At 42.5% G+C, this 16,572-nt stretch overlaps 1 protein-coding gene across 1 annotated transcript in view; it reads right to left on the bottom strand.

The window, feature by feature from the left end:
- Positions 1–16,572, bottom strand: part of LOC309690254 (plakophilin-4-like) — a 93,432-nt gene that overhangs the window by 2,811 nt on the left and 74,049 nt on the right. The window contains 12 exon segments of the mRNA XM_082507216.1: positions 613–753; positions 865–982; positions 1,334–1,418; positions 1,863–2,055; positions 3,135–3,285; positions 3,475–3,648; positions 3,794–3,985; positions 4,979–5,096; positions 5,809–5,992; positions 11,763–11,976; positions 13,518–13,650; positions 14,966–15,176. Coding sequence (XP_082363342.1) covers positions 613–753; positions 865–982; positions 1,334–1,418; positions 1,863–2,055; positions 3,135–3,285; positions 3,475–3,648; positions 3,794–3,985; positions 4,979–5,096; positions 5,809–5,992; positions 11,763–11,976; positions 13,518–13,650; positions 14,966–15,176 — 1,914 coding nt within the window.

Here is a 16,572-nt window from a genome sequence, read left to right as displayed (position 1 = left end):
ACCAAATAATAGACTTGGCCACTGCTGTTCTGTTGTTTATACAGCCCATGGGATGGGTATTTCCACTGGCACTTTATCCAACGGGTGGAATCCAGAAACTCAATTTCCACTTCCCTATGTAATAGATGAATTTTTGAGGCTGCAGGCTCATTTTGTTTACTCTGGCCTCCCCCCTGTTCTCACCAACCAGAGTAGGCTGGTGAGAGCTCTTGTCTGACTGTAGTATGTCTGGGTACCCACTCACTGGCCCTGTCTGCAAGCTGTGACCTGGTGATGCTAACAATGGCACCACTGTGGAGTGTCCACTCCTGGCTGGTTGGTCCACTTTAGTGCTGTGCAGACCAACTGCAGCACAAAAACAGCCCTGAAGCGGTCGGAATTCAACTGACTGTGATGGGGCTGGCAGGGGTTGGTGGAAATGATAAGAGAGGACCGTCTTGGCAACGAGAGGAGACTGGCCACAGAATCCGCTTGGAGCGTTACGAAAGATAAAACAGATAACGCCCCGAATAGCAGCAAGTGTGTAACAGCACGCAGTCTGGTGCAGATGGTGAGTGTGAGCCAAATTAAATTTTTAAGGAGTGTAACCCCGAGTGGCTTTCAGGTGTGTACCTGTATACTGTTTTTTATGAATACTGTTGTCTCCTTGGTAATTAGAAAATTGCATAGTTGACTGTGCTCTCTGATAATCTCTGATGGTGTCTCTATGCTCTCTGATGCCCAGCAGTGCAGGAGACGACGTGGCGCTGGCAGCTGCAAGGAAAAAAAGAAAACACGTTTCGTAACATTAAATTCCAGAGGTTTTCCGGTCTCACAGACAGTGTCTATTTCGACTGGGCACGGAATGGAGTGAACTGAATGTACCAGGGTGGTTGACTGGAGACATCTGAACGTTGCTGGTGGGGAGGGTGGGCTGGGACTTGAACCGGTCTCGCTCAAGTGTGGACACTGGTGTGAGGAAATGGTTTTGATTCCATCCATCCTGTTGGGGTAGTGGGGAGAGGAAAACATTGATCCTCTGGATAAATATGCTGGATGTATCAAAAAGAACTATCTGATTTCAAAAGGATAGATATTTTTTAAAGCACATACGATACTCAAACTCATCCCATACTTTTGCAAGCATGTCAGGCTATTGTTACACTACCTGTCAGCAACCATGTGAAAGCCACAGATCCCTCTCTTCTTTCTACCTGTACATGTTTCAGTCATGACCAGTGAACTGCTTCAGAATTAAAACACTTTAAAAATCAGATAATTCTTTTTGATATGCCGTGTATTTTTCACAGACATTAAACCGGACACCAGAAAGGACCAAACTCAATGTCATTACCTTTTTATAGATGGCACGTAGATCTCTGTACTGCCACAGTGTGTTCAGCACCTGAGCAGCTGCTTTAACCACCTTCATAGAGTACCTGGAGAAACAGTCAAAAGCCCAAATGTTTTAGGGTATTCCTGAATGCCTTTAGCCTTCCTTTAAAAACACACTGTAAATATTACAGGACATGATGTTTGAGGAAAGAGTTTGTCCTCAGTGTGTTTTACCCTGGAACATTACTGAATATATAGCAGGCTAGAAATAGCTGCTGTGCCATCATTCCACAGGGACATAAAACCTCAATGCATACAATGCCACCTTCCCTGTGGCTAAAACTTCTCCTTCTCCAAGCATCAAAGTGTTACTTAGGTGTGTGTGTGTTTGTATAAAACTCCAGCTGGTCAGTGCCCAAAACAGCCTTTTATCCCCATCCACGACTCTGGTGGGGGGTTTTCACCGTGTGCACAAGTTACAGTCGGGTGTGTATCACTGAGAAAAAAAACAACAAACTCTCAGACAAATACGAGCTTCTGTAGCGCACCTGTCTCCTCTGCCCTTGGTTATGTTGACCAGCTTCTCGATGCCGCCCGTGTCAGCGAGAGCCTTTGCATTCTCCATGTTTTTGCTGGTGACCTCGTGCAGGGTGCAACAGATGGCTGCCACGGTCTCGTCTGACAGCAGGGTGGTGTTCCCCCCAGGGAGACGGTTGACCAGGTCCCTCATCGCGTACTTCCCTAAGAGCGAGGAGGGGAGGTGAGACGTGCAGGAAATACACTGTGACACACTTACTGTACAGCATGTTTGTAGGCAGATGCTTATGCACGGAGAAGGGAGGGGAGTACCACTCATACAAGTTTGTTTTTTTCCCCCCCTCTATGTTACATAATGTAAAGGTCTTCCACTGTGACCTAAACTACACCGTGGAGCTTCTATAATCGGGCTGATATTCATTTTGCTTAGCCTGCAGTGTTGTACAAAGTTATCCTAAATGACATTGCATCAACGCAAGGACACTGGCGTGTGTGCATCCTACTGTAAAACAGCAGCAGCCTGGTGGTAAGAAAACCAAAAGAAAAAGAAAAAAACCCCTGCAGCATAAACTCACAACCACAAAACTGAAGGCACCTTAAATCAGAACCAACCCCCACCCCACCCTTCCTGCTACAGGCATCACCCCTGCTTTGTTGGAACTGTAACTCCTCATTAACTCCACAGAGAGCACATAAAAGCTTGGTTTTTTTCCATTAAATGAGAATGTTTCATGAAAAACAAAAGGCTAGAGGGAGATTAAAAAAAACAATAACCAATAGTTAAAATTGTCACAAAAGGCCCTTGTTCTGTAGTTGCCATTAATTAAAAAAAACAAACTGAACTAACAAAACCCCCACTGTTTAACAATTTGTTAAACAATTTGTCGGTTTGCACACTGTATAAATCACAGAGCCAGCTTAGATGGAAAATGTTTAAAATATTAATAAGTAGTGTCGTGTAGAGTCACGTTATTCAGCTAATTTCCTAAAGATCATCTATATAATATCTATGTACCTCCTTAAATAACAGAAAATAATGTGCTTGTAACATCCACACTTTAGGTGGGTGTTTTATTCTGAGTAAGGGCATGTATCCAAGCTAAATGCTTTAACAACATAGCCTCTGCCTAATTGGTACAACATGAGCAGAGGCTGGACTGTTAAATATGCTGAATCCGATAGGAAAAACAATAAGGCGGCTTTATATTTGTGTTTAATATTATTCATCCAGACAGAGTCATTATGGTGTATAGTGTAAAATGTGTGACAGTGTGACTCCTGACCTATGAGCTCCTTGTTCCTGACATCCAATGCCATGTTTCTCAGAGCAGTGGCAACTGAACACACCACCCTGTCGTTATCCATCCGAAGCAGCTCCACCAGGATGGGCAGTCCTTTCTCCTTTCGCACTGCTGCACGGATGTATGCTGCAAACTGTGCACACAGAAAGCAGTGAAACTTGAGAAGGGTCCACACCCTACTCAGGAAAATGTCTGGTTTTAAGATGTGTGTTTTAGCACGTGTGAGTTCCAGAATTAAACTGGTGACAGCTTTGATCGATGCAGACGTGCTGAGCTGTTAAGTGATCAGTGAGTGTATATAAAGTGAATATAGGTACTTTACCTTCCAGTTGCCAGCTGACAGGTTCTGAAGAGACCCGGCGGCTCCCTCCAGAGTTGCAGGATTGGAACTCTCAGCCAACAGAGTCAAGTAAGGCTTAACCACCGAAGGATGCCAAAGCATTTCTGCACCCTTGGGAGACTTGGAGAAGCCAGGGATGGGCCCCACACCGTCCCACTGAATCAGAATATAAGTGTTTATCAGGCTGTGGTATATAATGACATTATTGCAACTTTTCTGTGTGGTCTTCACTCATTTTCCAGTATACCATACATGATAATAGAAATATTTTGCTATTTTAAAGATACAGTCCCACACTCACTGTGTCTTCCTGAAGGCTGTTTTTCTTCTTCTTTTTCTTTCTGCCCCAACAGCTGGAATCCACCTCTTTACTGGGAGATTCTCTGGCCAGTAAGCCATCCACTTCCTGCCCCTCTATCAGTCTGGGTGCTGTCATCTCCAGCTCCAGACGATATGACAGGTTCCTTAGGGTGCAAATACAATTCTCCACAATCTGGCAGGTACAAGAAGAAAGGCAGTGGAACAGGTAGTTATAGTAGATGCTCTTTTAATCACCATGACAAAGGCTACAACTCTGTGCAGCATGCTACAGTATCTGCAGCCAGTGTGTGGGACATGCACCTTCTATTTGCAGTAATACAATGATATCAATTAGATTTGGAACGCAAGGCAGACAAAATTCGTCAACCAGAGCACACAAACTTATTTTCACGCTGTTTGAGTTTTGTAATGGGTTTGCCTTACACAATGACAATGAGCATGAATGACTGACACGGTTAAGGGTCGAGTTCCCAGAGTGGTGATCTTCACATTAGACATGGTCCACTTGACTTTTTATGGCTTTACAATTCACAGATGAATGAGCTTTTGCAATACCCAGTTGTATAAAAAAGGTTAAGGATATATAATGGCCATTCCAGCTCTATATCTTTAATTCTTGAACTCTCATCATAACCCTTATTCATCTATACTGGGCCTTGGTGCGGCCCCTCAATTCCACCTCTGTCTGAAACAAGTCATTCTGCCTCCTCTTGCTTTCATGCCTCCCTCGCTTATAGCCAACTTTTCTCTGACTGTCTTTCCCTCACATACAGTACAGACAGCCAGGACTCTGTCTCCCATTAAGTACATCTGCTCTTTATGACATCAAAGAGATCCAAGACTTGAAAAATAGTGTGAAACAGAACATTTAAAGCATTCTGAAGCCTAAGCTTATGTGGTTCTAACTATGGCCATTAGTAATATGAGCAACCACTGTTGCAGCCCGGTCAATCAGAATGCGAAAATATGAGTTGTGCTTTGGATGACAAAGCACATGAAACAGTTGCTTCTGGCAGCTGAGGGTCATTTAGGCACAAGGAAACAAATGATTCAATCAGGATGAGTAGGATTCTTCCCTCTTATCATGTGGCAGCATGTTCCCCTCTTGGCTAAATGTATTTGTGTGTGTGTGTGTGCATCAGTGGATGGGTGTCTTTGTGCGTACCTTGCTGTCGAAGTCAGAGGTGTTTACACAGGCTTTGATGACATAGAGCAGTGAGTCAATCAGGCCCTCACAAGTGCGCATCTGTTTCCTGGCCTCCTCACCAGCTGAACTCAGGTTCCTTTGAAAGAAACACACACACACACACACACACACACACACACACACACACACACGCTTTGCTCAACAAACAGATGAGCATATGCAAACACACAAAATGACAGCTGTGCACATGCGTGTGTGTGTCTCCCACTCGAATGTGTGATGTGGGCTTTGCAATCCCCATACACCATCCATAATGTATGAGAGGTGTGCATGTGTGTGGTCTGACTAAAGAAATTACAGTACTTTGCTGAGTAAGTATAGACCCAACGACCACACCTATGCATGTTTGAGTGCAGTGTTACACAAACAATCACCTCAACTAGCTGGCACCAATTAGAAGCTGTGCTCTACACACTGCACTGTTCTCAAAGGAAGAAGCCCCAGGAGAGAGGTTGTGAGTTTTCCAATAGTTTTGACTGTGATATTCAAAGAAATGGTGACGGCTTTAAAACGTCAACAAGACAGAAAAATGTACCCATTTCACTAAATCGTGTTTAATCATTAAACCCATATTTATGAAAAAATGCACATCATCCTGATAATGTTCGCTAAATAAAAAGTGATTTACGAGCATATCTACAAATTTTTTATTTTTAGATTTGAGGCGGGTCACTTTATTATCATATTTTCTTCAAACGCACGCTATGAGCTCATCAGTCATTACATGCAATAGCATCAGATGTCCACAGTGGGGAGCTAGTGCCAAGTGTGATCATCAGGTGGTTTACCTCAGGCAGCCTGTGGTGTTCCTCAGCACCAGAGAGGAGTGAAACTTCAGCTTGTGCTCGTCATCGAAGGTGGAGCTGCTCCATCCAGAGTGAGGGATGATCACAGTGTTAGTCAGAGTTGTTAAGGCGTCCCGGATGATTGTCATCTTGACGGCGTCACACGACGACAGGTTCCACAGCACCCCTGAGGACATAGCCACATGCAAACACAAGCATTGAGAAGCAGGCGTGCAAACCTTCTGTTAAGTCAGCTGAGCTGTCATGTGCACTTAGGTTAACCTAGAGGGGGGCTTTTAGTTCAGTGTGTGCGGACGTGTCCGACAACATGCAAACCGAGAACCTGAGTAAAGATATGACTATACCACGGCTCGAACATCAAGGCATCAGATATTCAAGTCAACTTTCATCTCTGCAGACTATCCTTGCGGCAAAGATTATTTGTTTGAAATGAAAAATATAGTAAGAAGGATGGGGTGGGGATCCATATGGCATCAGCTCAGTCATTTCAATTGAAATATAAATAATGTAGAAGTCTTTAGAAATTATGCCATCATTTCACTCAATTCAAACATACTTTTGGTAACCACTGATAATCACGCACAGTCGTGGCAGCTTCTGATACTGCATCTGTCATGGATTAGCCGGCATGTAACATGTTCTTCTAATTAGGTGACTCTTGCTGCTAGGCTTACACTAAGACACAGCCCGACTGCTGTAGGGCATTGGTAGCCCTGCAGGAGACAAATGTTACACAAGCTGAATTCTACAGTAAACACTCAGGGCTGAATACATGTGTAATGTTCAAAATGCAGCCAAAACAATGCTTCAAGTACAGTGTGCATGTGTGTTAGTGGTTCATGTGTGAGTGCTTAATGCTTCATGTTAATGAATCCATTTGCTGTTGTTGCTCTACCACTTGCTCACCTCAGTCTGTGCATTCAGAACACATCACATGATCAACAGACCAATGAAGCTATTACATGGAACTCCGTAATATACATGGACACACTACTGGGAGAGGTAAAACAAATAATGACAGGTCTTCCTGGCTACTTTTCTCTCAACCTCACTGTTTATCTTCTTTCAGTAAGCTGCCTCTCCGTCCTGCTCTGATTGAAGCAATGGAGACGATAATACTCTGTAATATGGCCCAAGAGCCCGATTGAGGCAGACTGCTGGCAAGAAGCTTTACAGACAGATATATGCCTGCCAAGACGGCAAGGTCTCTGCCACTGCCAGTCATTTAATCAACAATTTCTCTTACCATTATCCTTATTAACACTAAATCAAAGTGCTTTCAAACCCATTAAAGTCCTTTAGTGAACTTTCATTACTTTCCTTTTATTATGCTAAAATAACAGGGAGGCACTGAAAATCATGTGATACGCAACTTATAAAGTTAACATGCAGCACGTGCTTCTTACTGGAGCCTGGCAGCAGTGTGTGTCTGTGTGTGTGTAAGAGTCATTTTGTGCATTTTGTGCTTTGTGTCAGGCGGACTAGTAGACTCTGCTCAACTTGACTCAGTGGGACTCAGTTTAATTCTGCACTAACTGACCTTTGCTCCTTCCACCAGCACATTCAGTTCTGTGTTTACCTTTCTCACGGGACACGCACAGACTGCCTTGTAATAGGACCAATAATGCAGTGATAAGACACTCATGTCCACTGACCAACCTCCCTGCTTCTTCTTCTGACTCCACAATTCACTCTTTCTGCCTCTGGCAAGTTCCTAAACAGCCACTGAATGTCAATTTGTAGGAAGAATGTTCTCAGCTGGATTTTAGACTGATCCTGTGGAGGCAGCATGTCAGGAGAAATCAACAGGAGAATTCACTGAGGTGTGACTGACAACCCTGTCAGTGGTGCAACACCAGCAGCAATACCCATAAGTTACACCTGACAGTCAGACGGAACAGATGTATGCTTGTAGGCACCGACGTCAACCTTGTTCCCTACTCAGTGGCTTGTTCTCCAGTGCCTTGGCCTGCCTTTGAAACGCTGACCCAAGGTAAACATTGTTGTGAATTGTGAGAGCGCAGGAGGACACAGGGAGACGCATGGAGAAAAAAACACCAAAATAATAAATAAATAATCTGAAGGTGGTTAGAACAGCTAAGGAAGTTAAATGGACATATCTTTTGCCCTGAAGTAGCTCAGCTGTAACGCATTCTGGGTTTTTAACACAGAGTAAACGTCTAAAGATCACAGATAAAGAACTAAATGGCCACAAGGGATTGCACTGGCACAGTGACTCAGAACTGCAATGATTATTGGGTGTATATGGCTGACAGTTGCCTGCAGAGTTCAGAGTAAGTCTGGCACCACTTCCCCTCATCAGCAGCCACTTGCCAAATTTTACATGTAGTTAATCTAAGTCACCCACTTGTGCAAATTTGGTGTTTTTACCAACTTCAGTTCTGCCATTTTTATCACAGAAATACACAAAGAACAGACTCATCCTGACTACTGAGACACCTGTATCCTGCAGAAAATGTGTGTCGCAACAGTCAGCATTGTCATATTTATTGGACACATGACACTGAAAGGCTAAACGAGACACAAGGAGAGAGACAGAGAGACTCCTAAATAAAATCTGAAAATATTACAAGCAGTGATCTTGGAAATTAAAGAGCTTTCTGACATTTTAGCAGTACTTAATCCAATGCACTTGATTACATTCTGTCATAATGCAGTCCTGCAAGCCTATGTCATGCTGCATTTGCTAAATATGTGTGGATGACGACTTTGGAAAATTTAGTCAGCTGAACTCATGTTATAATTATTAAAATGACTTCAATACCCACCAGGATGTCTGTGACTCAGTCCAAAAACTCTCTGGTGTGATTTAAATGCTTCTGTATATTTTGTTAGCTGCCCAACAAAGCTGACTTTCATTAATCACTCATTTTTCACTCCAAGTGAGGCTAAACACTTTCGACAGGCGGAATGAAAGTGATCTTGATTGATTCCCCAAATGTGTCACTTCTCCCCGGAGACCATTTCTGTGTCTTCAACTACAGGTCGACACGTCATCGACTTTGCCTGGCGAAGCAATAACTGGGTCGTCTTTCAGTTCAGTTAGTATAAAGCTGCTGATCATCCAAAAAAAAAACCGGCTCAGTTTATTAACCTTTTAATTTTTGGAGTTAAAAAAAAAAAAGCTTCAGTACTGTCTGATCTCTAATGCTGCATCGACTAAATCAGCTCGGCTTGTACTTTTGAGGTTAGTGAGCATTTTTCATTTTTGCGCCCCGCACGCAGTGAAAGTCATGGATATATTTTCAGATGAAATTACCTTTATCATTTATCACTTGAAAAAAGGTTATTAATCTTCTCATTCTTTGTTCTCCAAGAACACAAACATAGCAAATCACACCAAGACTTGGCAACTAAAACTAGCTTTGTGGGTTAATGCCATTCAGCTTCTCTGTATGTACATTAGAAGTAGGTAATCTTTTACAAACATTTATTTTTTAAATTAAAAAAAAAAAGCTCTTGTTTAAACAGTCATTTAATATTTCAAAGTCCAGAATATGCAAAAACAGTGTTTGGCATGTTGATTGCAATCAGTGTGGAGCAAAGTTTTGGAAGTAAAACCAAGATAAAACGTCAGAACAGGGCAATAACAGAGCGTGTGTGTGTGTGTGTGTGTGTGTGTGTGTGTGTGTGTGTGTGTGTGTGTGTGTGTGTGTATTTGTTGTCCAGGTATTACTCATGTTTTAAGGGCCTAAATCTGTCATATAATGGGGACGTTTATTCCTTTTGGGGAAGAAGTCCTTATACAATAAATCATTACATTTCAACACAGTGACATGTTTAGATAAGTTTAGATTCAGGTTATGCTTAGTAGCAGATATTGTTTAAGGTTAAGGTTAAAGAAAGTCAGTAAAAGTGAAGCAAGTTAATGTAAAGTCCACTGGAGTCATGATGCACGACTGTGTGTATGTGCATGAATGGCAGTTTCAGGTGTTTCATCTACTGGTGCTAATAACAGAGCAGTGTGTTTGTCCTTTGGATCTGAAGAAGTGATTAAGAACAGAGCAATAACCACAACAGCTGTTGGAAGAGGAGGCAGGTAAAGGGATGAGATCAGGTTGTGAGTCTCCCCCAGCATGACCCATGACCTGAAGCAAGAGTGGCCTGTTCTTATAGCTAGCTCTAATGAAGCACAGATGACAATAGAAGCTCAAATAATCGAACTCCACTGGCAACGACACTAAAGAAGGTGTTCTAATTCAAATTCTAAATATCCCACAAAAGCTGCCTCATAAGGAGCTGTGGGTGAGTGAATAATGTCTGTCTTCTCCACTTTAAGCTATGGTGTGGGCTGTCTTTGTCATCCACCTGAAAGCTCTTTATGTGGGCGTTTCTCATCAGCTATAATTGTGCTGCTTTCCATTTCACTCTGAAGTCGAATGTTGGAGCTGGGAGTGACGCTGCAGTAGTAAAGTTGGAAAACTGAGGAAAAACAGCATTTGTTTTGCTCCTCAGCAAGGTGGAGCCATTCGTGCATTACTAGCAACACAGCACAGTGGTTGGGTTTTTTGCACTTTAAAAACACACAGCTGCAGCACATTTGCGTATGGCTCATTTAGTGAGTCACAAATACACAATAGTAATATTTCAGATTGTAAGTTTTACAATTTTACTGAAGATTACCTGCACTGTTGCCATCTTGGATAGTTAAATCAGAATTGATGGGGCTTCTCTGACTTTCTGAGTTGGAAGTCTGATTTGTTCCAATTGAATATTCAGACTTCAGATGGAACGCACCATTAACCAGGGTGATGCAACCCTGCTGACCTTTTCAAATTACTCTTGTTCCTAGGGTCTGCACTACCAATTACCCACATCAGGCTTTCTGTGGAAGAAAGGAAAGGAAAAGAACCTAAACAGAGATCGCACTAAAGGAGACGAATTGGAAATGCCTGCGCATTATCTGAAATGCAAGTGTGAAGAAAGACAATTTAGAGACTGTAGATTCCAATGTGAGAATGATTATTTTCTCCTTTTTAAGCAGAGTCAACAAACGCTCTACTAGAAAAGGAAGCTGAAGATTATCTTCTCGCAGACAATACAAAAGGCTCATATTGTTCACTCTCTGCCACCTGGGAGCCAAATGTCTTGGCTTGCTTATTTTTGTAGTGCTCCACCCTGATCCTAAACAACACGGATTTATACCCTATTTGCAGACCTCAAACAACACACAAATGCAGCTGAGTCGCACACAGGCCAACGCAGAGAGGGAGAGAGAGAGGATTATCAAGCCCACTGGCAGGAATGCTTGTTTTCTGACAGAGAAGGAGCTAAAACGGCAGCCTAAGTAATAAAAGAAAAAGCATGAATCCCACAGAAATGTGGTTTTATTTTGTTGCATATGTCATAAGCAGCAGTGACAGCAGTAGCAGCAACTTAAGGAAAAGCCTCTACACCTGAGTTATTACTACAATCATAATTTCAGAACAGACTATGGTAAGCCGTCTGCTTAATAGCTTATTCAAAGCATCTTTAAGCGCAGTAATCCACAGTTAACCATGACACGCAGCACTAAACAACCTCGAGCTTCTTCAGAGACCATGTCAGGATTCATAAGTTACAGCCCCACTGCAACTGTACTGTAATGATCTCTCCTGTAATGCCCAGCAAGTCATTTATCAAATTCTGTAAAGTTGCTGTGTCTGATGCTGGATAATACCAGTGCTGAAATGACTTGTCAGTGAATCAGTTAGCCTGCGAGCTAAAAATAAAAAGCAAGTAATCGAAATTATTCACCGATCAGAAATGGCCCAGATGTGAAGATCTGACTAACTTTGAGGAATCTATTTGTGCGTGTGAATGAAGTGTAATTTGGATTCTTTTCAAGTTTAACAGAGAAGTGTGTGGATGAATGCCCTGACAGATTTTTTAAAGCATATAATTCCCCTTAGAGTTTCTGCATTCTCCACACTAACCTGTCACAAGCTCCCTCACTTCCGCATCCACAGTCTTTCTAAGGAGACGGAGCAGTGCTGGGATACCCCCGGCGTTCCTAACAGCGATCTTGTTGTCATCCATAGTTTTGCCATACACGAGGTTCCTCAGAGCGCCACAGGAGTTCCTCTGGACTTCAAGGACTTTGTGGTCTAGCAGGTCCACCAGGTGTTTGATTCCTCCCAGTCGACACACCTGGAGTCAGGATTTTCAGATGTGAAATGATTCTGACCACTAACAACATTTTTTAAAACTTTCCCTGTAAAACACGGGGACAAAAATCATGCATTTATTCATGTGACAAGAGAATCTACGCACAGGGAATTTATTCATACCAAACAAATTATTTTGAAAAGAAATGCTAATATATGACCATGGAAAAAGCCTTAACCACAGGAGATGGTAGACTAAAAGAAAACTGGATTTACATTTCCTTCTGGAGAACAGAACAATGTGTACTCTGAAAAAAAGCTCCCTGCTTTTCGCTTTGTAATATGAATCAAGTTCTTCTGTCATACGGCATCCAAGAAAAACAGTATCTAAAAAATACCGTCTTCATAACTTATCTTAGTCTTTATATGTCAAAATCATCATTATGCTAATGTCTGAAAGGACAAATCCAGAGCAGATGCCTCTTTGGATTTATTTATTTTTCTAACTGTTGCTGTAAGCTGTGGATGTTTTTTCTTTAAATATACTTGCTTCTGATGTGCATGAGCAGTGTGATTGTGACTATGTGCACATTCTTGTGACTCTTTGGTAGCTCTAAACTTTTTCAGCTCGACGAGTTGAACTGACCAAATAATACATCTCCTAGTTACAAATAATTTCTTTTGTCTGTGTCAAAGTGACCACCTGACTGTCTGACCGCCTCACACTTCCAGACCTAAATTCCATTTTCACAGCTCCAGTCATCAGTTCTGCTTGTTAAGCGGACACTAGCTCAGAAAAGTAATTGTGAACCTCTTGGAACACGCATTAAAAAAATACCTCTCTATAATCCACAAGCTCGTATGAGATAACCCACCCTGATAGGTTTTACCTTCTAGTAAAGTAGTAAAGTGTGACATATAAGATAGATCACAGCTGAAGGAGATGATTGTACAAAAACTACAGCAGTTGTATTTCGCAGTTTTTCAGACATAGAGACAACATTCAATATTCATGGAATAACTAGGTGTAGTCATTGCACCAGTAATAAAATGGCTGATTTGTGTATATCCTTTCGTCTGTGTGAGTTCTCTTCAGGTATTGCAGGTTCCTCCCACAGTCCAAAGACATGCAGTTAGTGGGGTTTCATTAACTGGTGATTCCAAATTGATCTTAAGTGTTATTATAAGCACGGATAGCTGCGTGTTTGCACGTGTTAGCTCAGCAACAGATTGGCAACCTGTCCAGGGTGTTCCCTGCCGCTCCCCTTAGGACAACTGGGATAGTTTCCAACCAATCTCAGTTGTCATAGAGCAGATGGATGGATGGATGATTTATACAGGCTAACTCAGAGCTCAAAGTTACTGCTATAGTCATACCACAAAATTGTAGTTAAAAAGCCAGTTTTCACTTTGGCTGTCGCTGGCTTTGCTCTTCTCATCTGCCAGATATTAAGAGTTTTTGGTAAAGTATATGCACATCTCCAAAATCTGGCCCAATAAACTAACAAAAAAATTTGAATAACATAAGAAGTTGAAATAACTCACTGTAATAAGAGTGTAAGAGATTAGTGGTAGAACACCTACCTCATTCTTGACTCGATTATCACCAAAGCACAGGTGTTGCAGGTAGGCAGCTGCATTGGCCTGCACTGATGGGAAGTGGTGCTGCAGCATGTGAATCACCTCTGTTAGCTCTGGGTCACGCCACGCGAACTCTCTAAAAGTACACGTGGGGTGAAAAGGTATCAGCATGACGGCAGCGACTGGAAGAAGGTTGCCTCCTTAAAAACCACAGGCACCTTTTTCCTGAAAATGAATTCTTCAGCACCTGAGGACAGGCTGATAGAGCCAAGAAGTTACATTTGCAGGTCCAGTTAGGTCACACTTAGATTATTGGGTTTGTGCATGTAGCACATTAAAGAAAGAATAAAGGAATGCATTGTATCTAAACTTCTTTTTTAAGATACTAATAATGGATTTTTCAAACTTAAAATTAGACAAAATGATTTGTGATTGTAGACCTCTGCCAACCAGTCAATTTGTAGTTTATATCCATATTGGATCCAAGTTGCCTGAATTAGTGTTGCACAATAACAAAATACCAATAAGTACTTTAATCGACCGGCACTTCTGGTTCTGACTACTGAGGACAACAACATTTAACTGCACTCATGCTAATTATTATCCCTAATTCAGACTCTTCATTTAGAAATATACACCAACACTGACAGAGCCACTACTTCCCATATGAGGAAGATTGTGCATGAGTACATTTATAATCTTGTGCATGCTCATCCGTTAATGTGAATGCACACAGGTCAAATTTTTGCCTCACTGAAAGTGATACATGAATGTTAATAGATTCAACCTAGTGAAATTGCCTGTTAAGACATCTAGGGAAAAGTGGTTAATGGAAAAGAGGCAAAGAGTGAAAGGGGCTTAAGTTGTAAGAGAAATACCTTTGACACACTGACTGAATTATGCACACCACAATCCCAGGCTGCTAGAACTAAATTTGTGGCCTTTGAGCTAAACTAACAAGTCTTTCCTAGACAGGAGCAATGTTAAAATTAATTTTCTAGAGGAATTTTGACTCTGACGCCATTCCAGAATGGGCCGGTGTCACATAAAATAAGCATGGTGCACTCACTTTAAATACTTAGACAACAGCATAAACAAGTGTAAACAAATTTCCCAATGAGCAGGGTCACTGCAAATGTCAATCCACTCTCTACGCTTACACGACAAGAGCAGACACAGCACTTCAGCACATGTGAGAATCTTTTGTTAAGTGGCCAGGCATAGTTGAGCCAGCTTAACGGCCAGAGCTGTGTGTGCGTGTCTACCCAGGAGGTTCACTGTTTGAATAGTAAGAGGACACCGGTGTTGACCCAGCAGAACAGGACTGCCTTGTAAGCAAAAGTAGTCCCCCTGGATTACTGGTTTATGTTACACTACACTGGTTACTAACCACAGAATAAGTTTAGGGAAACAGAAGCATAGAAATAGAGTGAAATGTGTGCCGAGCTTACCTCGGATCCTTCTGAATGCTGTCTATGGAAGGAGAGCGGGCGGCACCATCATCCACGACAACAGCCTGGCGGGTGTAATTGGGATCGGAAGGCCGGTACTGTGCTGAGCGATAGGGATCAGCATAGGTGGCTGATGTGTTAAGAGTATAATTGTTTCTTTGGTAGGTCATGGCACTTCGCTGGCTAGACGACCTTTGCAGACTGCCCACACCTAAGGGATAAATCCAAATCATTCAGATTAAACACAAGACCAAAAACACAAAAACATCTTAGCAGCGTCTAGACGTCGTCAGCTAAACTTCCAGCTTTCCCCGCCATAGGCATACATCTTTAAACAAAGCTGGAAATACAGACATGCTGCTGTTCTGACAAGCTCAGCAAATTCTCAAATCTGGAACAGATTAATGATGAGGATAAAACACAGCTCCCATGGTAGCACAAAGCAGAACTCTTTTCCTTCAAAGACCTCTTTACTTCTTGTTGCTTTTACAAGCTTGTGTTAGCCAGAAGGATCCTGCTGGTTTTCAAAGAGGACAGGAGGACTCAACTTGCTTGGTGATCCACAAATCCTTTCTTCACCGCCTTCTTGCTCCTCTGAGACATCCTATGCTCAGGCTAAGTTTGCCAAACAAAGCAGACAGAATTTGGTAAACCAAGGCGCGCTCCAAAAGAAGGAGAAAAGAAGTCAGCCTGAGAGCACCTCCCTTCAGTCATCTTTCCTCTTTTCATTTGCACCGAATGGTATTATGACCTAGTTTTTTAACACAATGGGTCACAAACAGAACGGCATAAACAAGCTGCTTGGATTCAGCCCTCCTTCTCACCGGAGCCACGTGATATGAGGCAGCGTGACTGCTGCGCCGGTCAGATCTCTATCCTCCATCCAACAGAACTTGGCACGAGCGTGCTCAAACTCCCTCCTACCAGCAGCCAAGACGTCAACTGGTGGGGTTACTCCAAAAACACAATTTCGCGCATCACTGCACTTCTATGTTGGGCAGCAGCTCTACCGCGCAACGTGGTTATCTCCCAAAATGTAACCTTACACAGCCAAAGACATTGGAAGAGAAATTATAAACAACATACTGCAGCTTTGCAATTTTACAAGAACTATTTGGATTCCATTTCTCACCTTCTCAGAAAAAGATCGATACTTCCATTGCTCCTGCTTGCACAAAAAAGTACACTGCCTGCTTCCAGAAAAAGCCCCCAAAAATGCATGGAAAGCCAATAGGGGGAAATGGCCCATTGAAATTTCATTTCACAACATAACAAAGAAAACTGTGGGATCAAATTGGATTTTTCTAATGAGATAGCTCTCACAAAGCCCCCATATTGAACACCCCCTCCAGCTCTATCCCACTCGCCTTTTCTTAGTATAGCTGGAATAAACACATTACAGTGGCTTGTCTGTGGGGCTTCTTCATACCACCAATAGCATTTATTAGTGAACTTATCGGTCTAAGCAGATCTCCGGTGTGCCGAGGAGAAGCCTGAATGGAGTGCGCGTGCACGTCATGGGAATTAAACATGCGTATCCGAGGCAGGAGAGATGATGAGAGGAAAATACCAACATCAGGACAGCTGAAAGAGCACAGGCTGTGGAT

This window comes from Aulonocara stuartgranti, assembly GCF_965226115.1.
Source record: "Aulonocara stuartgranti genome assembly, chromosome: 16".
In the NCBI taxonomy this organism is placed as follows: domain Eukaryota; kingdom Metazoa; phylum Chordata; class Actinopteri; order Cichliformes; family Cichlidae; genus Aulonocara; species Aulonocara stuartgranti.
This window is presented reverse-complemented; position numbering and strand designations above follow the sequence as displayed.